Genomic DNA, 21,275 nt, shown 5'->3' on the forward strand with positions numbered 1-21,275 from the left:
TTTACTACACTGCCAGGCACAGAGTTGAAGCTGTCATATACGTTGTCTTCACAACAAGCCTATAAGGTAAATATTATTATCCCCACTTTATAGCTAATGAAATGGAGACTCAGGTTAAGGGATTTGCCCAAAATTACAGGGCTAGGTGGAGGAAGAATCCATGTACAAACTCAAGGCTGCCTGACTTCAAAGCCTATGTCCTTTATTCTTCCCCCATGCTGCCTGCTGAATGAAACAAGGCCAGAGTACAAATCAGTTTGGGCTCTCACATCACTTTAATTTTTCAAATAATGGGGTGAGGAAAGAGTCCTCCACAGTGATAAAGTAGAGAAGAATGCCTATATTCAGGCGGTCCCCAGTTACCAGAATTTGCAAAGATATCAACAAGAACCATATAGATGCAACTATTTCCCATTATCTACTTGTCATGTTTAACAGTTTACTCTGAAAGCTTTGAAAGACTTCCCAGCTTTTAATAAAAGTTGGATGATTCAGTGTTGACAATTTTTCTCTCATTTAATAGAAAATTGGTGGGGGAAATTCAGAATGAATGCTTATTTTGGGAAAAAAAATTATTTGGAGGATTGTTTTTTATGCTCCAGGTCATACAGAGCTGGGAGAGCAGATGTGGTATGAATTACGGAAGTTTATCTGATGATTGTCTACAGTGGCACAGATGATGGAGTTATTGCCTGGAAACGCTTGAGTTTTCCACTGAAACATGAGCTGGGAAAGAAACTTTGATGTTTTAGGAAAACTAATAAAATTAAGATAAAGTTGGAAAGTCATGTGTTAGACTAAGGAACATGGGATGGAGACATTCAGGGGAAATGTCCACATTTGTTAACCTAGGTGCCAGTGAAAACTTCATGTAAACTGAAACTTTACTTTCTCCCAATGAGACAAATCATTTACTTGGATTAGTTATAAGTAACCTGCCTCTTCCCTGCTCCCACAGCTCCTTCTCTCTGAAAATGAAGTCATTTAAAACCCTCTGTAGGTAGGTACATGCCTGCTCAGGAAGTCTTAAAGGAGCATCACTTCCATGTTGGGATTGTTTCAGTGTCCAGTTTGCTCATTCACTGCTACCCTCCTAATCCAAGTCAACATCATGTCTCATCTGGACCACTGCGACAGCAGTATATCCAGTGCCTGGAACAGGGCCCACAACAGAGTAGGAGCTTAAAAAAAGATTGCTGGTTGATTGATTGAATGACATCCTGCTTGCCTTTAATCAGTGACCCAGTGCTGGTTCCTTGACCCTTGTTGTATGCCTGGTATCAGACATGATATCCTATCTCCAGGACTAAAGCCCTGCCCTGTTCTCGCTGATCCCTCTGACAATAGTTAGAGCTGCCGTAACAAAAATGCCATAAATTGGGTGGCTTAAACAATTGACGTTTTCTCTCACAGTCCTGGAGGCTGTAAGTCCAAGATCAAGGTGTAAACTAGTTTGGTTTCTTCTGAGGCCTTCCTCTTGGCTTGCAGATGGCTGCCTTCTCACTGTGCCCTCACATGGTCATCCTTCAGTCTACTTGTTGTCTGTGTCCTAATCTCCTTTTTGTATAAGGACACCAGTCATACTCGATTAAGGCCCACACACAAGACCTCATTTTTCTTTAATTATCTCTTTAAAGGCCTTATCTCCGGGGCGCCTGGGTGGCTCGGTCGGTTAAGCATCCGACTTCGGCTCAGGTCATGATCTCATGGTCCGTGAGTTCGAGCCCCACGTCGGGCTCTGTGCTGAGAGCTCAGAGCCTGGAGCCTGTTTCAGATTCTGTGTCTCCCTCTCTCTCTGCCCCTCCTCATGCCCTGTCTCTCTCTGTCTCAAAAATAAATAAACGTTAAAAAAAAAAAATTTTTTTTTAAATAAAAAAATAAATAAATAAAGGCCTTATCTCCAAATTACAGTCACATCCTAAGGTTCTGAAGGGTAAGACTACAACATATGCGTTTGGGGAGGGGAAACACAATCCAGCCCATGACAAGCTGTCACAAGCATTGTCCTCTCTCTGTCTTCTATAGTTGGACATCCCTGAGGCCTGCCTATCTTCTGCTCCTATAATGCCTATTGCTGTGTTCTCTGCCATTCATGATGCCTTGTTACTTCCTACTGTTCCTCCTTGATGCCAGTTCCTTATAGCAAAACCATCTGTTGTCTGTTACCTCGTCCTGGGCTGGCCTTCTTCCCGTCACCTGCGGCTGGTGTTCTTGCCAAACACCTGTCCCTGATGGCTACAGTTAACCCTTCTATTTCTGGCTGTGTTACTGAATACAACCCTAAATCTAAAACTAACAACTAAAAAACTAAATAAGCAAACTAACTATTGGTCTCAGTCTGTTATGATCACTGGGGTACATTTTTGAAATAGCTTAAGAGCGATAACGTCTGGGCTGAATAAAGTTAAGTGGTCTCACAAAAATAAAATTTTACTCAAAATCACACAATGGCATTATGCCCCACAGGGAACCTAGTTCAACTGGTTTGGGATGGGGCCTGATGAAGTTTCGGGGTGATGGTGGGGTTTGGAGCCAATGGCCAAGAAAGAATTATTGAAGTCATCTTTGGTGCAAAAAGGTGATTTTATTAAAGCACGGGGGGACGGGACCCATGGCCAGAAAGAGCTGCACTGGGGTTGTGAAGAGAGACTGGTTACATACTAAGGAGTTGGGGGAGGTAAAGTCAAGAAGATGTTTCTTAAAGGAATTTCCATATGCTAAAGAGAATTTACAGATTACTGGAGGCCTAGCTATTGTTAAGCTAAGGTTGCTTTTCCCTCTAGCAGAGCATTAACATTAAGACAGTAGGGATGGGGCACCTGGGTGGCTCAGTTGGTTAAGCATCAGACTTTGGCTCAGATCATGATATCACAGTTTGTGGGTTTGAACCCTGCATAGGACTCTGTGCTAACAGCACAGAGCTGGAGACTGCTTCGGGTTCTGTCTCTCCCTCTCTCTCTGCCCACCCCCCCCCACCCCCCCCCCCCCCCCGCTCATGCTTTGTCTCTCTCACCCTCAAAAATAAATAATAAACAAACAAACAAACAAACAGAAAAGACAGTAGAGAGTTCCTGGACTTTAGGCTATTGATAAGATTGCCCTTTTTTTGTAATCGTATCAGTTTAACCATTTGTTTTCTGTCCTTTCCTTTGTTCTTGGGCAGCCAGGAGCCCCTGAGAATATTATACATATCCTACCTTGGTGGTGGGGGTGGGCAAGGTGGGGGGTTGCTAGCTTGTGCTTGGCCCTCAGCTTGCCTTCTAGTCCCTCATCAGGGCTTGGGGTCAGTATTTTTTTTTTTTTTAACCTCTTCCAAGTGATTTTATTTTATTTTATTTCAATTTATTTTTAAATATTTTATTTTTAAGTAATTTCTACACCCAACATGGGGCTCAAACTCACAACCCTGAGACCAAGAGTCATCAACTCTCCACCAACTGAGCCAGCCAGGCACCCCTCCTCCAGGTGATTTTAACGGGAAGAAGAGGTTAAAGATCACTGCTTTAACTGGAGAAACAAACCCATCCAATTCAGACAAAAACTAGAGCACAAGAGTGAAAGTAGGCTAGGAGATCCTGTCCCACATGTGACTTGCGAATATAATGCACTGAGTCTTTCAGTGTCCGGTCCCACCCAAATACAGAGATGGGTGACTCACCCTATATCTCCACCACCCATTTGGTGTAAAGTGCCCACACTTTGGTCTAAGAAGCTGGGGGTGACTTCATAATGTCTTCTACCACACAGAGCAACCAAGATGGGGCTCAACAATGACTGTGGGCACAGGCAAGCATCACTTCTGCTGGGCCACCTGAGTGTGGCTGATGATGAAAGATACTTCTCCCCCCACACCCCCACCTGCACCTGCCCTGCAGTGGTAAAAAAAACAAAACAAAAAACAAAAAACAAAAAAACCCAACCAACCAAACAAAAACACAGCTAATGAGGCTCTTCAGCTCAGCAACAGTGGGACTCACTCAAATGGCGGATGAGCTCCAGGCATTGATCAGCCTCCACAGGCTTCCTGTGGCTGACTGGCGGCAGTCTCTGGAGGGTGCTGTCCTCTTCATGGTGGGGCTTTTCCCCAGGCCTCCCTCCAGCCTCCTAGGTACCAGCCCTCCTCCAGGCCAGAGGATGCTTGGGTGAAAGGGCTTAGTCTGGCACTCTCTCTAGACTGTTTCCAATATGTCCTTAGGGCAAAACCCAATCCCTCAGGCTTCCGGGCCTTCCTTTTGATTCTCAAGGGCTTTTTCTTCTCTCAACAAAACCTGGTTCTCTGCAAATTAAAGGCTTTGGCTTTCAAAACTATTGTTCACGATGTGGGCTTCAAGAGGCTATTTTAAAAGTCAGAAAACTGAACATTGACTGTTTTATTCTGACTGTTTCTTTCTCTTTGCATTCCGGTTGTACCAATCCTAATTCTCTTCAGGCAATGCCTCTGATTTACTAGGGAAAAGGTCAAGTGGAAAAAGTGTAGCAAAGAAAAGCACAAAGATTAACAGTTCAAGATACTCTGTCTCTGTAAGAAATACTACAACATTGACCACTCCAGGGCCCCACCCGACCCTGACAAGTGAGCAGGCCAGGATGTTCTGGCTGAGTTTACACAAGCACAGGGAAATGGAGAATCAAGATTTATCTTGATAATAAAAGTCCTTTTTTTTTTTTTTAATTTTTAAATGTGTATTTATTTTTGAGAGAGAGACAGAGCGTGAGTGGGGGAGGGGGAGAGAGAGGGAGACGAAGAATCTGAAGCAGGCTCCAGGCTCTGAGATGTCAGCACAGAGACCAACCCAGGGCTTGAACTCACAAGCCATGAGATCATCTGAGCCAAAGTCAGATGCTTAACCGACTGAACCACCCAGGCACCCCTTAATAATAAAAGTTCTAAATGTGAATTATCAAAACATTGTTTTCTTCAACAAGTCGATGGCATGAAAACAAAAGGGAGAGGGGTTGCTCAAGATTAAAAGAAACTTTAGAGATACAACATTCTTATTTGGAGTCTGTTTTGAAATAACCACTGTCAAAAGACATTTTTGAGGCAATAAGGCAAATTTGATTATGGAATGGGTATGAGATGATACCACAAAATTACTGTTAATGTTAAGTGCGACAATAGCATTTGGTTATGTAAGAAAGATTTTTTTTTAAAACAGATGTATATAGAAGTGTGTGTGGGGGTGAAATGATATAGTGTCTGGACAGTAGACAGGAGAGTAAAGAAGGAAGGATGGAAGGAAGGAAAAGAAAACAAGGTTCTTTGGCAAGAAACAAAAAACAAAACAAAATTGGGATAGATGAATTAAGCATGGCAAATTCTTGATAAGTGTTAGTTTATATGTTTATTTTATTTTATAGAGATAGAAAAAGAGAGAGAGAGAGAGAGTGTGTGCAAGCTGGAGAGAGTGGCAGAGGGAGACAGAAAGAATCTTAAGCAGGTTTCATGCTCAGTGCAAAGCCTGATGCACAGCTTGATCCCACGAACCTGGGATCACAACCCGAGTCAAAATCAAGAGTCAGACATTCAACCGACTGAGCACTTAGGAGCCCCAATTTTTATTTTATTTTTAAGTAAACTCTACACCCAGTGTGGGGTTTGAACTCACCACCCCAAGATCAAGAGTTGTATGCTCCACTAACCCAACCATCCAGGTGCCCCTGATTGAGTATTAGATTTTGACAATAGGCATATGGAAGTTCATGTTATTATCTCTATTTTTTGTGTATGCTTGAAAACTTGCATAATAATTTTTTTAATTGTAAAACTAATACAGGAGAGATGGACTGAGCAATAGAAGAGAATAAAAGGACCAGAAGCAAATTCAAGTATTTAGTGTTTAAGAATTTAGGGAGTGGGGGGATTGGTTAAATAGGTGATGGGGATTAAGAAGTGCACTTGTGATGAGCACAGGATGATGTGTGGAATTGTTGAACCACTATACTGTACACCTGAAACTAATAGAACACTGTGTTAACTAACTGGAATTAAAATGAAAACTAAAAAAAAAAAAAAAAAAAGAATTTATTATATTACTGATTTGCAGGCAGATGAACTCTCTTCAAATAAAATCTGACATAGAGCCCCAACATATAAAACAAAAAAAGAATAGGACTGCTCCATCTGAAGCTGCAGTAGGAATCTGGCTCTTTTGCTTCCTCTTTGTCTCCCCAAGAATCTACAGAAATAACTCAGGAAAATCCTGTGGCTCTATAGAACACAGCTTGAAAACCTCTGTAGTATATGATAAAGGAAACCTCTTAAATCCTGCAGAAAATGTGTACTACTTAGTATATGTACTAGGCAACTGGCCAATGATTTGGGAGAAAAGAAATCGAGTTAAATCCCTACCTCACATCATACACCAAAATAAATTCCAGTTGCATAAAAATATTAAATATACAAAATGAAATTACAAAAGTGTTAGAAGAGAGGCATCTGGGTGGCTCAGTCGGTTGGGCACCCTACTCTTGATTTTGGTTCAGGTCCATGATCCCAGCGTCATGGGCGGGATCAAGCCCTGTGTTAAGGTCTACACTCAGCATGGAGCCTGCTTAAGATTCTTTCTCTCTCCCTCTGCCCCTTTCCCTGATTTGCACCACATGCTCTATCTAAAATAAAATAGGCATGACTGGGTGGTTCTGTCAGTTAAGTGACCAGCTTCAGCTCAGGTCATGATCCTGTAGTCCCTGGGTTCGAGCCCCACATCGGGCTCTGTACTGACAGCTTAGAGCCTGGAGCCTGCTTTAGATTCTGTGTCTCCCTCTCTCTCTGCCTCTCCCCCGTTCACACTCTGTCTCTCTCAAAAATAAATAAACATTTAAAAAAAATTTGTTAATTAAATTAAATTAAAATAATTAAAAATAAAAGAAAGCTCATGCTCTCTCTAAAAAAAATAAAAATAAATACATTTTTAAAAAGTGTTAAAAGAAAAATAGGCAAATATTCTAAAATACATAGAAAGACCCTAAGGAAACCAAGAAAGAAATTATAGGGGTGTCTGGGTGGCTCAGTCACTTAAGCATCTGACTTCTGTTCAGGTCATGATCTCATGGATTTGAGCCCCGTGTTGGGCTCTGTGCTGACAGCTCAGAGCCTGGAGCCTGCTTGAGATTCTTTGTCTCCCTCTCTCTCTGCCCCTTCCCCACTTGTGCTCTCTCTCTCTCTCTCTCAAAAGTACATAAACATTTTTTAAAAGACAGAAATTATAAAGGGAAAGATTGGTAACTTTGATTACATAAATATCTATAAGTTTTGTATGGCAAAAAAAGCACACTCCACAAAAAGGAAAAAAAGGAATGTGCGAACATGATGGACTTTAATATTCTTAATCATTAGGTAGTATTTCAAGTCAACAGGAAAAAACAAACACTCCAACAGAATAAAAGGATCAAGAATATATATATGTATATACAGGAGTGCCTGGATGGCTCAGTCGGTCGAGTGTCCGACTTCGGCTCAGGTCATGGTTTCGCAGTTCGTGAGTTGTAGTCCCGTGTCAAGGTCTGTGCTAACAGCTCAGAGCCTGGAGCCTGCTTCGGATTCTACGTCTCCCTCTCTGTCTCTCTCCCCCTCCCCTGCTCATGCTCTGTCTCTCTCTGTCTCTCAAAAATAAATAAATGTTAAAAAAAAATTTTTTAAAGAATATATATATACATATATATATGGAGAAAGAGAGAGGGAATATAAATCATCATAAACATATGTTAAAGAGGGTTCCCATGAAGGAAATGGAAAGGGGTATGGATATGAAAGGAGAAAAAATTAAATAATTAAAATAAAACAAGAGAGAAGCCCAGAATAGACTGGTAATGACAGTTTGCTTAAAATTGAGGAATATGTTTAATTCAGCTTTCTGCACTTGAGTTCAATTTGTATATAAATGTATATGTATTATATATATAAATGTCCAAAAGGGTATATACTAAGATATTAATAGTAGCTATCTCTAGGAGTGGTATGAAAGGTGAATCTTTTTTCTTCACTGAATAAATATCGTATAATAAGGAAAAGGCATTTTTTTTTTTATGTTCCAAAAACTCATCTTAATACTCAGAAGTACTTTCCTGCTATTGGATAAATGCACAATAATCTACTAAATTCAGCCACCTGTGTGATCACAGTCATTTTTATTGTTTTTCCAGAATGTTCCAAAATAGCTCTGGAATAAGACCAGTGGGACCACCAGATAGCTATCTATCTAGCCTCACCCTTCGTCCCATGCAAATGGAGATCAAGCCTCCAATCCAGCTTTGGCAGAAATCTCCGTAGGACCCAGGATAACAAGGCCTTCTTGGCTGAGGAAAGGAGGGGCAGCCTTCAACTTACAGCAGTCAGCTTACAACAGCCTCTGAAAAGCTGCCTTGGGCAACAATTGCCAAAGACAAAAGGTTCCACCTCAAGAGTGGAAACTCTATTTGTAGCTTTGTAGACACAGGTGTTCTTACAGGCGACTAAAGACCTACAGAGTGGGACTGTGTTTGGCCAGGAATAGCTCAGAAGGCCTTCCCCTCAGAAGCCAGCTCTTGAGGCCTTCAGGGTATGTTCTAACTATATTTGGCAATGAAAACCAAAGAGGTCAGTGGCTTAGCTCAGGGGGGGGAAAGCTATTCCTGATTTATATCCCCTGCTTCAAACTAGGACCAAGAATTTTAAAACTCACTTCATTTATTTATTTTGCACTCACTGAGCATACCACTAAAGACGTTTTCCCTTCCAGTCCTACCAGCCTCATGTAAACCTTCCAGAACCACAGGTGTAAATCACCTACCCAAGCCATCTTCATATTAGAGGACATTTGGGGACACCTGGCCCGAAAATCCAAATGTTAAAATTATCCCACTTACTCTCCATGTATTTGTAGCATTAAAATAGACTATAGCACTTGGGTGCAAATTCAGACTCTAGCGCTTACTACTCACTGTGTGACCGTGGCTAAATTCCTTTGTGTCTCTGAGGTTTAATTCTCTTATCTACAAGTAGAGATAATAACACCTATTTTAGAAAGCTGCTCTAAGAATTAAATGAGATAGGGGTGCCTGGGTAGCTCAGTCGGTTAAGCATCCAACTTTGGCTCAGATCACAATCTCATGGTTTGTGAGTTTGAGCACTGCATCGGACTGTCTGCAGTCAGCAAAGAGCCCACTTTGGATCCTCTGTACCCCTCTTTCTCTGTCCCTTCACTGCTCGTGCTCTCTCTCTCTCTCTAAAATAAATAAACCTTTAAAAAAATATTTAAAAAAAAAGACTTAAATGAGATCAGGTGTACAAAGTGGCTAGGAGAATATATGATACAAAGCGGGTGCTAAGAAAAGAATCCGTTTCTATCCTCCCCCATAACTCCCTTCCACTCCTGTTCAGCCAAGGTGTTTGGCTTCTCAAGAAATTGCCCAGTATCCTTCGTCTGATTACAAGTGGATGGTACCATTCCCACAGCCAGCAACAGTAGCTAAAGATAAAAGTTGTGACTACTCAGCTGAGGACATGTCGAATCAGCTCACAAATGACTCATCACTGTTGATAAATGATGTGTTCTTGGCATTAGGAGGCCTTATCCTGACAAGCTTCAACACCTTATGAAAAAAATCCAGAAGGTAGATTGAATGGCTCACAGAGAAGGTCCCAGGGTTTGATGGTGACCTTCAGTCAATTCTGAACTTGTACCACACTGGTCATAGGAGGGGCTTCTGTCTGTTCAGACACATCTCCAGTCACAAAGTTTTCAGTAGGGAAGGACTCCAGCCGAGCAGCTGCCTCGTTCGTCTCTGAGCTGAACCATCTCCTTCATTGCCTTGGATTCCCTGAAGGGAGTCATAAGACTCCTTGGGCTAAAGGCTAGATGCTCATTCCCTGCTCAGAACAGCCCTAAGCTAGTGTCCAACCTGCCTTTGGCAGCTTTGTCTCCTGCCTGAAGTCCTGCCAGGGTGAGGTTTGGCTGGAGGGTTCTGTGGCTATAGGACAAACCTTGGTTCAAGGAAAAGGGTATTTAATCCTGAGCCACTGTCTGCGAGGCCAAAGTGTTTGCTACTCTCTGCAGCTTCTATAGCCCCTTCAGACCACCCAGAACCACTCACTGACACAGAAATTCCATGGCTGGAATTTTTAGTCACTCCTTCATTCATACATGCCCTGTACCTTTTACAATGACTGGCACAGAGTTCTCTCTGAATTTTTATTAAAAGACCCTTGATGACAAGGATGGTCAGTTGCTGCATTTGTAACCTTCTCAATTTTGATGAACCTCACAAAATTAAGATCAAATATGACAATGAACTGTATGAATACTGACACTATTAATATGGACCCCAGACCTAGGACTGATCTCTTTTGCTACTGTATATACAGGTTTTTTTCTGAAAGTAACTATCCCTGGCCCCCAGGGTAGCAGGTGTGGGTGATGGGCTAAATGGGTGATGGGCATTAAGGCAGGCACTTGCTGTGATGAGCACTGGGTGTTATATGTAAGTGATGAAACACTAAATTCTACTCCTGAAACCAATATTACACTGTATGTTAACTAACTGGAATTTAAATAAAAAATTGAAACAACAAACCAAAAAAGAAAAAAAAAAAAACAGGAAGAAGAAGGCAAAAAAAAAAAAAAAAAAAGAAAGAAAGAAAGAAAGAAAAAAAAGAAAGAAAAGGGTGCAAAAGGTCCAGGAAAAGGCAGGCTGCTGGAAACATTTCCATTCTCCAAACTCAGATTTTTCTCCACCAGGAAGGTTTCTGAGATCACCTACAAACACCAACATTTCAGCCATGCTTTGAAGTGGAAAGGCTAGGGACACTTGCTGAAAAGGACAAGCAGTTGATCTCCATCCTGGGTTCCCAGGACGTCGGGTGAGACAAATGGGGCAGGGAAATCAAAATCAGGGGTGCTTCCTCTTATCCTCCCCTTCTGTCCTGTTCCCAGGTCCTCTGACCTTCTAGTCACTCACTGAGGCTTAGTGTCCACCTTCTATCACCGGAACGCGGGTCAACCTTCTAAGATGATAAAGCTAGGCGGAGGAAGGAAGGAGGGAGCAAAAGGCAGCCTGGAGAGAAGTGGAGAAAAAAAATGAAAAAACTTGGGGAGGAGGAAGGAAGAGGAGAGCGGCAAGCGAAGGCGGAACAATGAAGGTCTCAGGCCGTCAGAGGCGCACGATTCCGGCGGCACGTCCGTCCCGCCCGCCTCCGGCCAGCAGCTGCACGCTGCGCAGCGTGTGGGCGCTGAGTCACGGTCCCAGAACAGGGAGCCGCCGTGCAGGTCTGGGGGGGGCCGGCCCTGGTTGGCATCTGCAAACTGTTTTTTTCTTTCCTCTCTCATTAGGGCTGTGTGCTGACTCCCACGTAGGAGGACTTATTAAACCGCACGTACCGCCTGACGGCCCTCGGGTCGTTCCCCGGCTGCCGGCTGGGGGCGCCACAGCCTCGCTGATGAGCCCGCTGGCTGGCTGGGGCACCAGGCCGGCAGAAGATTGGGGTTACTGGCGTGGCTGCCGGATTCCCGGAGCAGTGCGAACATTTTGCTGGAGTAGCTTCTAACTTTTACACCGCGGCAGCCCGGGACAACTCCTCACTTAGAAGACCTCGGAGACCACCCTAACTCTCCGAGGTGCGTTTTCTTTTTCGCACGGGGTTCCGCGAGAAACTCCATAAAATCTGGGACTCTGTTGCGCAACGCAGAGAGTCGAGTCTCCCCTCTGCGCTAGGGCTCACCCTACCCAACCCGGCCCGGCCGCCACGCGAGGATGCGACTTGAGCAGCCTTCGCGAAGCCCGGACCCGCTCGCAGGACAGGCGCTCTGCGCGCAGCACAAGGAGAGCAGCGCACGGGACAGCTCCGCCCGCGCGCGGACACGGCCGGCTCGCGCTGGAGCAGCCGTGCCACCTTCCCACTCTAGGCGGCTCCCGGACGCGCCAGGACCAAGGGAAACGTCTCTCCCAAGACCCGTGAGCTGAGAATTAATCAGCATCGAGATAGTTTATTGATTTGTTATTTCGCATATCACCCATTTTATGTAATAGATATACAGAGACACGGTGCTTCCTTCTTCCACAAGAGGTAATCAGTCTTGCACGCACACGCTCTCACACATTCCACGCAGCAATGTTCCATCTCGCTCAGACATTCACGTATTAAAATAAGTGGGGAGGGGGGGGCAATGCAATTGCTTTAAAATGCCCTTAATACAATATATAACGTACAAAAATATCTCTATATTTGAAGTTACAAAAAAAATCTTGACAGCAACGAACTTAAATATTGATAGTTACCTCTATATATACAACACGCATTGCACTTTTCCTCGCTAGGTTTTGGAAAGTTCAAGTAATAGTGGGGCTTGCGCCCCGGTGGGGTGACAGTCCCCCGTGAGAAATCAGTTTGTGGGTAGGCACGGCAGGGACTCAGACCCCTGCCCCTGGGTGGGGCGGGGGTGGGGGGGGGAGTCTCAAGCATCTGTATCTCAATTTTTCTCCTCTCCGTGAGTCTGGCAGACACTCCCTCACATTCTTCTGCCCCCACGGGGCACCTGGGCCCGATTGGGAGGAAGGGAACGGTGCCTCCGAGGAGAAGGGGCTCCTGCAGAGCCAGGGCTCGCCGCTGGACGGTGCCTACCGGACTCCCGGTTTCTGCAGGGCTGTCTCAGCCCGGTCTCCGTCGGCTGAGGAGCTCGGCTCTGGGAAACCCTCAGCCCCCAGGGGAAGCCAGCGGGATGCATACGCGCGCCTGTTCGCTGCTGCCACAGGCGCCTAAATCTTAAGGAGGGTGTCGAGCACCTGATGCACCCGGGAGGAGGCCGGAACCGCGCGTGCCTGTGGCTCCAGGGACAGAGTCCAGTTGGGGCCAGTCTCGGGCAGGGAGCGCCGGCGCCGGCGGCCGTAGCCCTGGGGGCTAATCTTGCTCCTGGGGGCGACGCCGTCCTTGTCCTTGTCCGTGAACTGGTAGATTTGGTGCGCCAGTTTCTGCACCGTGCACGTTCCGAAGCGGCAGCCGAAGCTCCGCAGGCCCTGGAAGTTGTTCATGCTCTGGCGGTAGCGCTTGACTCGGACGCGGGCGGCGTCCGGACTGCTGGGGAAGGGAAGGAAGGTAACATGAGACCCCCATCAAGCAGGGCTTTGGCCTCAGCCACCAGGAATCCGAGCCATTCAAGGACCAGAGGGAACTGGAAACTGCTACCGCGCTCTGAACTGCCAGACAGCCCTGAAGATCCCCAGGGCCAGGGTAGTGGAGGAGAGTTCCCCCTTGCCCACCCCGCTTCGGCGCAGGGCATAGTTACCTGGCCTGGGGGTTGTGAGTGGCGACCTTCACGTCCTGGGGCCGAATGAGAGTCTGGGTTGGCCCGGCCTTCACGTAAGTGAGCCCTGTGGGGTAGCTGCTGGACACCCGAAGTTCCCTCTTGCCACGACTTAGAGCCCACTTATTCCATCTAGAAAACACAAATAGACTCGATTCGCGTGCGTCCAGGCGAGGTCCCGGTCCAGACGGGCTCCCGTTCACTTCTAACCCCTCGGGACCGACAGCCAGTTTCCCTTGTCTCCCAGGTACAAGGACTGAGGAAGGAGCTGCTTGCGACTCACTTCTTTCGGAACTCTGACGCCACGTCGAGCCGTGCAGTGTCCGCGCCCAAGAAGGCCAGGGAGCCCAGGTACATGAGGGCGACGGGAACCAGCTTCATGCCGGCGGCGATGTGCAAACCCTGGAAGGAGAGAGAGGGGCCGAGCGTGAGCACCCCGCCTGTAGCACGGCCCGGGCGGGGCACGGAGGACGTGTGGGGGCCCCCCGCTCGGGCAGGCTCAGCCCGCGCTCTGCCTGGCTCAGACGCTTATCTCGCCCGGGCGCAGAGAGGCGCCAGCTGCATTTGCACCCGCCGGGCGGGTGACGGGCCCCTCAGAGGAGGCCTTTACCCAGCGCCAGGCTCCCAGAGGTTCCCTGCCCAACTTCTCGTTATTTGGCTGGCGGAGTAGAAGGGAGTGGGTCTCTGCAGTTCCAGCTGTGTGCACGGCTGGACCCAGCATATAGGACGCAACCCGCGAAGGACCTTCCAAAATGGGTTGTACCCCCCACCCAGCACTCCCAGTTTCCAGCACTCTAAAGTCCCTCCCCCCACTACCCGCTCTCCCACCCCCCCCCCCACCCCTGCTAACCCGCCCCGCCTGTGGCGCCTACCTGCCGAGGGGGTGATCTGCCAAGGTCTGGGAGGTGAAAGTCTGAGACGTCGCTCTGGCACTGGCAAAACCCCACCGTCCAAGCCGCGGTGAGAAACCAGAGGTGGCAAGGCTCGAGCTGTTCCGGCTAGTGTCACCAAGAAACCACTGAGTGTCCGGCTCCGGTGCCTCAGCTTTATAAGAGCAGAGGGGGCGGGGCTTGGGCTGCCCTCGCGCCCTCCCATTCTTCCCTCGGGCGCGCGCGGGCCTCTGCATTCGGGCGCGCGCATTGCAGCCCGAGGATGTGGGATTGCGGTGAGGGTCCCTCATGCCCAGAGGGCTCAGAGATGAGCTCCAGAGATTGGTTCAGGAACTACCACAAGCCTAAATCTTCAGAACATAAACCAGGGAGAAGCAGGGCCGGTACAACCTCTTGGGGTCCTTACTCAGGACCTATGCAACCCAGAGTGTGAGGCCCACTGGCACGGAACTGCAGCAGTCAGCGGGAGGTACCACGCGTATGGCCCGAGCCCCGGACCTCGGGAGCGGTGGCCTCGAGTGGACCGCGCCCCCTGCCGGCTCGGCGCCTGACCTGACCGCGACCCCAGACTCCTGCAGAGCCGCAGGGGCAGGACACAGAGCAGAGACTAGAGGAGTGGGGCTCGCCAGCACCCCCCGAGAGGATGAGACTCCAAGGTTCTGGCATGGGCTTGAAAGATTTCGCAATAAGGGCAAGGCTCGGGAAGGCTGATTTGAGAATTGGGATTTGGAGGGGGGGAATTATCTGAAGCTTCAGAATTTAGTTGCCTATTTGGAAATATGGGAATAACTAAAATTAGGACGGACGACACCGTTTCGTTTCCTTCCCCTTGTAATCCAATTATTCCTTACAAGGGTACAACCTGAGAGTTTGCCTGGCTACCTTCGGAGACTTCATTCACCCATTGTAAACGTGTGGATTTACAGCCTGGGAGCACACTAATGCTTCACCTATGTTAATCGCTTTAGAGTTTACAAAACAGTCACATCCTGATCTTTGATCCAGACACCCACCCTTGAGTTAAGCGAGTTAAGTTAACATTACTGTTCTCATTTCCCAAGGAGAAAATTGAAGTTCAGAGAGAGGAGGTATTTGACCAAAGTCACACCAAAGGTAGGGAGCAATAAAGTCCTACTCGGCCAGGGAAGCAAACACCGCAGACCGGGGCGCGGCATGGATATTTCTAGGCTGGGGTCATCATGCCGTCAGGGGGGAGAGGAGAATCCTAGCCCCCGCCCAAGGATTTATGCCTATTCATGATGAGTCACCCCCAAGCACGTTTGTCACCCTTTTGTGTCCTTCCCTCACCTCTTCTTGACTTCATTTTCTTCTTTTCTGAGGGCCAAACTGGAAGGGAACTCAGCCCCGCGGGGCTTCCTAGTTCTTGGATTCCGGCTTCTGGTATCCTATCACCACCCACTGCCCCACTCGCAAGTCCTGAAGCCTGGTGCCTAGACCAAGAGGCTGTGGTCCCGGGACCATTGGGACTCTGCCGACCAGCTTCCAGTCCCCACCCCGAGGCTGTGTAAACGTGGGCAAATTAAGTTTCCCCATCTATGACATGTCTTCTGCAGATTTCTACGCTTCCTACCTGCTCTGCCAAATTGGTCCTGAGACCCATTGCAAAGAAGACTGGGCGCTAGGTGGCAGGGAATGGCCTGGTCTGGGCCACATACTGCTGGTTCAGCGGCCTTTTCATTCTCAGGACTGAACCATGGACATTTTACCCCAGGAAGGAATGGCTGCCTCCGATGTTATTTATTCTGAGGACTCTTCCCCCAAGGGAATCACCTGAATGGACCTGAGTTCCGGCTGAGGGTTGGGGGGCAGATTCCTGACTCTGGCTGTGGCACTGACTCTCGCAAGGGCTGGGGTCAGAGGGGTGCAGCGTAGCATAGTGGCTGGGTTCCAGCCGCCTGGAGGGCTGCAGGGCTGTCACTGCAGCAGGCGGCTCTTCCGTTGGTACCTCAGACAGTGGATATTACTGTACGCCTGCTGTTTCCAGGAGCCTCCCCCAGCCAAACTATTCTGCTTCTCTCCCACTTCCCATCTCTTCCTCAGGCTCTCCGCACCAACCTTGTCCAAGACAGGCTGGCTGTCAGTTTTGTCTGAGGATGCGAGTTACTTGTCGCCAGCTTCCAGTTGGGTCCGCGCCAAGACAGGTTTTACTTTCATTTCCCTGGCGCGCGAGTCTCGACTTCTGTAAAGGTCAAGGACAGCTGGGCGCCGGCCCACAGCCAGGGTAGGTCCCGTGGTCTGGACTCGTTCCTTCCAGTTCCCACCAGCCCTGGGCGGTCGGTCTGCAGAGGACTCTGTGCTGTCCCCTCGTTGCCTCCTCTCTGTGTCTTTTTGGAGAGCCTATGATTCCGTGGGAGTGGGTGGAGAGTTGGGGGTGGGGGGGAATTGGCTTTAGTTCCTCTGCAGGATCGCGAAGCGTGCTCTAGATGCAAACTTCGCTTTGAGCTACGGGCTGCTTCAACAAGCAAAGCAAACCCTGGAGGGGAGACTGGGCTCCGCTCCGCCTGGCTCCAGTGGCTACACCAGCGACTTAGCAGCGATACCAGGAATTCCCACCTGAGAGAGCCTTGGCACAATTCTTATCAGCCCAGGTGACCCTTGGCGCTCTAGCGCTTAGAGATCTGACGCTTGAAACCCCCGCCAATCATTTCCCCCCCATTTTTTTAAGTACTGAATTGGCAGCTCGGGATCTTGCTAGAACACCGTATCTTCGAAAGTGTGTGCGTGTGTCTGCGCGCGCGCGCGTTTGCGTAAGCGAGCGACAAGAGCCCGAGCGTTCCGTTGGGGGGGTCATAGGGTATACGTTGTAAAAATATATAAAATTATACAAAATTTGCCAGATGTTGGCATCTTTTTCTCCCATTCTACTTTGGTTCGCTTAATCATCTCAGAAGAAACACACACACACACACGCACACACGAATGTGTTTTCAGTTACACGGTGGGATCTAGAAGAAAACCTCACAGGAGTTCTGCTTCTGGTAATTTGTTAACGTGAAGTTTCAAACAAGCTGCAGTGATTGGATTCATATTGAGTAGAAGGAAGGAAGGAAGGAAGGGAAGGAAGAAACATCTTTAAAATCTCACTGTCAAGAAAAGAGAAAGACAAAAAAAGAAAGAAATTTTAGTAAATGATGGCCCACTTTTTTTGTGCCCAAGAATTCTTAAAGGGTCGGATTGTAAATAAACCCCAAAGCAGGGTAATAAATGTATGCATCCTGAAATCATACGTAAAGACACACAAATATGCTGAATGTTTGTTATACTGGTGTCTCAATTGGTGTCTTCTTTACATTCCAACTGAATTATTTTTAGGCCCTCAATCCAAGCCTTATTGTTAGTGATGTTTGGAGTTTAAAAAAACTGTGGTGGTTTCTCAGCTAATATATGGACACATTGCCTAAAGCCAGTTTGACCACACTCAGCTCATGCAGAAAAATAATGAGAAGCAATATATTATATTAATGATAGTAAGAAGAATAAAACTGAGGAGCTCAGTGCATTGCATAATTATCTCAGATGCCTCTTTTTTCAAACAGGAAAGTTCATAATGCATGTGTTATTCATGTTTCAAAACCATGCTGCTAAGCTAAGGGCTTGTTTACAAAGCCCACTTGAAAACAAGGTTTAAGAAACTTCCTGGAAGTTTCTAAACACAAAGTGGTTTAGAGAAAGGACACAATCAGTTTTACAGATTTGATCACTCACAGGGAAAAATAAAGCAGGATTCAAAACTTGGCACTTCTTTGGAATCTCTGACCTGTCCTAGGAGGTAATAAAATATAGATCCTTTCCAGAAAAATGCACATGTAGATAAACCAATTTAAGTATAAAATAGGCATACAATTTGCTGCCTCATTTTTGTGCAGAAACAATCAGACCTGGGGTACCTGGTTGGCTTAGTTGGTAGAGCACACAACTCTAGATCTGAGATCAGAGTGGGGAGTTTGAGCCCCATATTGGGTTGTAGAGTTTACTAAACCAATTGTATATATATAAATCAGTCCTTGGGGCACCTGGGTGGCTTAGCCGGTTAGGTGTCCAACTCTTGATTTCAGCTCAGGTCATGGTCTCACTGTTAGACTGAGCCCTGCGTTGGGCTCTGTGCTGGCAGCGAGGAGCCTCCTTGTGATTCTGTTTTTCCCTCTGTCTCTGCCCCTCTCCCTTGCTCATGTGGGTGTTCTCTCTCTCTCTCTCTCTCAAAATAAATAAACAAACTTTAAAAATATAGTAAAAAATCAGTCCTTATATGTGACAAGCCTCCTTGAAGCTTAAAGAATATAAGTTGCTATAGACAGATGAAAGAGAATACAGAAAAGATGGTAAACATATAGAAGCTTGTTATACTAACAGCTATAACAGAATAAGATGAAATGACTTCAAGAGAAATTTATTACTGATGACCCAATGATTGGTATTAATAAATGGATTATAAAAGAGATGATTAGACCATTTGGGTGTCATCTGTAGCCAAAAGTGTTAACAGGAGCAACCATTATGCTGCCCGCCTCCAGGTGGGGATCCTATGCTATCAGATTAGAACCACTTTAATGAAGCAATTCTTATGCATGGGGCTATGTGATTTGAAAGTGCATTTGTTCCTTTAACAACTATTTACTGAACACATATTACATGCATAGTTCTGTGCTGAATGTTGGGCATACAGTAATGATTAATGCAAACATCTTGTTCTCAATGAGCTTACAGCATGGTGGGTAGCCAGATGTAAATACATCTTCAAAAGAATAAATACATGATTATAAACTATGGTAAGTGTTCTGAAGGAAACGCAAAACTAGGGGGGCCATGTTCCAAATGGAGGAAACAGCATATACAAAGCCTTAGAGGTGAGAAAGCACTTGGTATATTAGAGAGAGGCTGGTATGGTTGAAACACGTTGAGTGAGGAAGAAGAGTGGCATGAAATAAGATCAAAGAGGTCATCAGGATTAGAGTAAGTAGGACCCTTTGGGACATGATGAAGATTTTGTACTTTATTCATGATGATGTGGGAATCTATCGACAGGTGTAAAGTTGAGAGAGACATGATCTGATATACATTTATTTAAAAGATCATTTTGGCTATTTAATGTGGCCTGGACGAAGGAAGAGCAAGAAGGGAAACAGTGGCAGTGATGGTACTCTGGAGAGACTGGTGAGGGCGTAGTCCACCCATAATCTCTATTAATTTACCCCTACACAGACATACACACACATGCACACATTCCACTCTAAGCTTCACCAATAGGGCCGGCTTTGTGGACATGCACCATGTTCTGTCACACAGGGTCCCACAGTTGGTTTAATGCTCTGTTTGTCACTGTTTTGAGATTCTTAATAATTTTTTAACAGAGGATCCTACGTTTTCATTTTATATTGGGCTCTACAAATGATGTAGCCAGTCCTACTCATCAAAAAAACATGCAAGCTAAGTAAAAGCAGCCTGCAAACTCTCACAGCACCTACTTACACTATAGCTGCTAATCTCAGGGGTACTTAATATGTGTCAGGATTCAACTATTCATATAATCAACATGTGTGAAAGCAACTACTGGACAATTTCCATTAGCCATCAGTGAAGCCTCCTTCCTGTACCCCAAACATACACCCAAGGCAGAAACAGTGTGTTTGCTATACAATTTAATTTGAAGATAAGGTTCATTGCCCGCTTACCGTCCTTAAGTTTTTTTTATCTACGTGGAAGATCTAGAACCACCAATGAAGGAGGGACATCAGTTAGGAAGTCATAGCAATAGTTAAGGTGGAAGGTGGTAGTGGTTCAGATAGTGGGGTGACAATGGGGGTCAAGAGGAGTATACATATTTGGGAAGTGGGATCAATAGGACTGAGTGATGAATGGGGGGCTGAGAGAGGGGCATGTGTCGAAGGTAACAATCATTAAGATTTTTACCTAGGCATCTGAAAGGATGGGGATATGGCAATGGATCAGGCAATTTTCTAAATCGTGTCCTTTGCTACTGTAAAGACCATTTTAAGAAGTCCAAGCCCTGCTTGTGGACATTTGGTTAAGTCTAACTCTCATATTGCCTCTCTGAACTGTAGCGGCTAACCACAGGAAGCACTTGAAATGACTGTACAGATCAACCACTCACTCCGCAACAGCCAACTGTAGGAGCAGAGGGCTGATAATTCTTGCTCACTAGTAACTGGCTGCATTTTTGTCTTCTAAAGCATAGATGAAAGGCATATGCTATGTTGCATATTCTTCTTCCCTTCCTGCGCCTGCCTGCCTTCAGTAAAACAAATCTGGGTTTTACTCCCTCACTCTTTGGTGAAAGGTGATGGTGGTTATCTCAAGGGGATGGTCTGGCCTTCAGCCAACCTCAGTAATCAGGTGCCTTGTTAGGGCTTATCAGTTTCAGCAGATTGGCAGTTGTTGGCTGAGAAGCAAAGCACAGCTCCAGTGTATGCTAAATATGTTCACATGTGTATATAAACACATGGTGCCTTTATACATATACCTGGGATATGTCAAAATCCCTATGCTACAAAACACCCATTTGCAAATGGAATGGCAGCCCCCCTATGACTCAGCAGATGGAATATGCCTAACAGCACACAATATTTAATTCTAGGCTTTGAAAACAACTAAGCTTCAATTAAAAACAAAAAAGTAAGTTAAAATTATTCATTTATTTAAACAAATTTTTTAATGTTTATTTATTTTTGAGAGAGACAGAGTGTGAGCAGGGGAGGGGCAGAGAGAGAGAGAGGGAGACACAGAATCTGAAGCAGGCTCCAGGCTCTGAGCTGGCAGCAGAGAGCCCGACGTGAGGCTTGAACTCACAAACTGTGAGATCATGATCTGAGCCAAAGTCAGCCACTTAACCAACTGAACCACCCAGGAGCCCCTAAAAAGTTAAAATAATTTAAACCCACACTTGTTAATAAAATAAAGCTCAACATATTTAAAAAGTAAAATGGGACTCCTATGTCATGCTATATACAAAAATTAACACAAAATGGCCTAAATACAAGCTAAAACTATGAAACTCTTAGAAGAAAACAGGAGCAAATTTTTATGACCTTGGATTTGGCAATGGATTTTTAGATATGACACCAAAAGCCCA

The 21,275-nt window shown here is 46.1% G+C and overlaps 2 protein-coding genes across 4 annotated transcripts; one reads left to right on the forward strand and one right to left on the reverse strand.

Annotated features, from left to right (window-relative positions):
• Positions 1-11,087: 11,087 nt before the first annotated feature.
• LOC147576661 (uncharacterized) lies at positions 11,088-18,020 on the forward strand. Its single transcript, XM_086678012.1, has 2 exons — positions 11,088-11,594; positions 13,525-18,020. Exon 1 carries the CDS (start codon positions 11,114-11,116, stop codon positions 11,522-11,524), a length of 411 nt encoding a protein of 136 aa, XP_086534138.1. The 5' UTR covers positions 11,088-11,113; the 3' UTR covers positions 11,525-11,594; positions 13,525-18,020.
• On the reverse strand, positions 11,944-14,289 carry ADM (adrenomedullin). 3 transcript variants are annotated; one of them, XM_086678011.1, is made up of 4 exons: positions 14,150-14,289; positions 13,561-13,679; positions 13,260-13,409; positions 11,944-13,051 (listed from the first exon to the last, which is right to left on the reverse strand). In XM_086678011.1, the coding sequence occupies exons 2-4, from the start codon at positions 13,656-13,658 to the stop codon at positions 12,733-12,735; spliced, it is 567 nt and encodes a 188-aa protein (XP_086534137.1). In that variant the 5' UTR covers positions 13,659-13,679; positions 14,150-14,289; the 3' UTR covers positions 11,944-12,732. The 3 variants fall into 3 exon arrangements, with proteins under 3 accessions (XP_086534137.1, XP_086534136.1, XP_086534135.1); XM_086678010.1 differs by lacking the exon at positions 14,150-14,289 and adding an exon at positions 13,888-14,006 and having other exon boundaries at positions 11,944-13,048; XM_086678009.1 differs by lacking the exon at positions 14,150-14,289 and adding an exon at positions 13,888-14,006.
• Positions 18,021-21,275: the final 3,255 nt, after the last annotated feature.

The sequence above is a fragment of the Puma concolor genome, chromosome D1 (genome assembly GCF_028749965.1).
Source record: "Puma concolor isolate L17-30 chromosome D1, mPumCon1.1.hap2, whole genome shotgun sequence".
In the NCBI taxonomy this organism is placed as follows: Eukaryota; Metazoa; Chordata; class Mammalia; order Carnivora; family Felidae; genus Puma; species Puma concolor.

What these genes read in the sequence shown, in the direction of transcription:
- LOC147576661 (XM_086678012.1), top strand. Translation starts at nt 11,114, where the DNA reads ATGAAGGTCTCAGGCCGTCAGAGGCGCACGATTCCGGCGGCACGTCCG.
- ADM (XM_086678009.1), bottom strand. Translation starts at nt 13,998, where the DNA reads ATGCTGGGTCCAGCCGTGCACACAGCTGGAACTGCAGAGACCCACTCC. An exon ending in CTCTGGGAGCCTGGCGCTGG is followed by an intron (nt 13,680 to 13,887) that starts GTAAAGGCCTCC and finishes CTCTCCTTCCAG; the next exon opens with GGTTTGCACATCGCCGCCGG. An exon ending in ACTCACAACCCCCAGGCCAG is followed by an intron (nt 13,052 to 13,259) that starts GTAACTATGCCC and finishes TCCCTTCCCCAG; the next exon opens with CAGTCCGGACGCCGCCCGCG.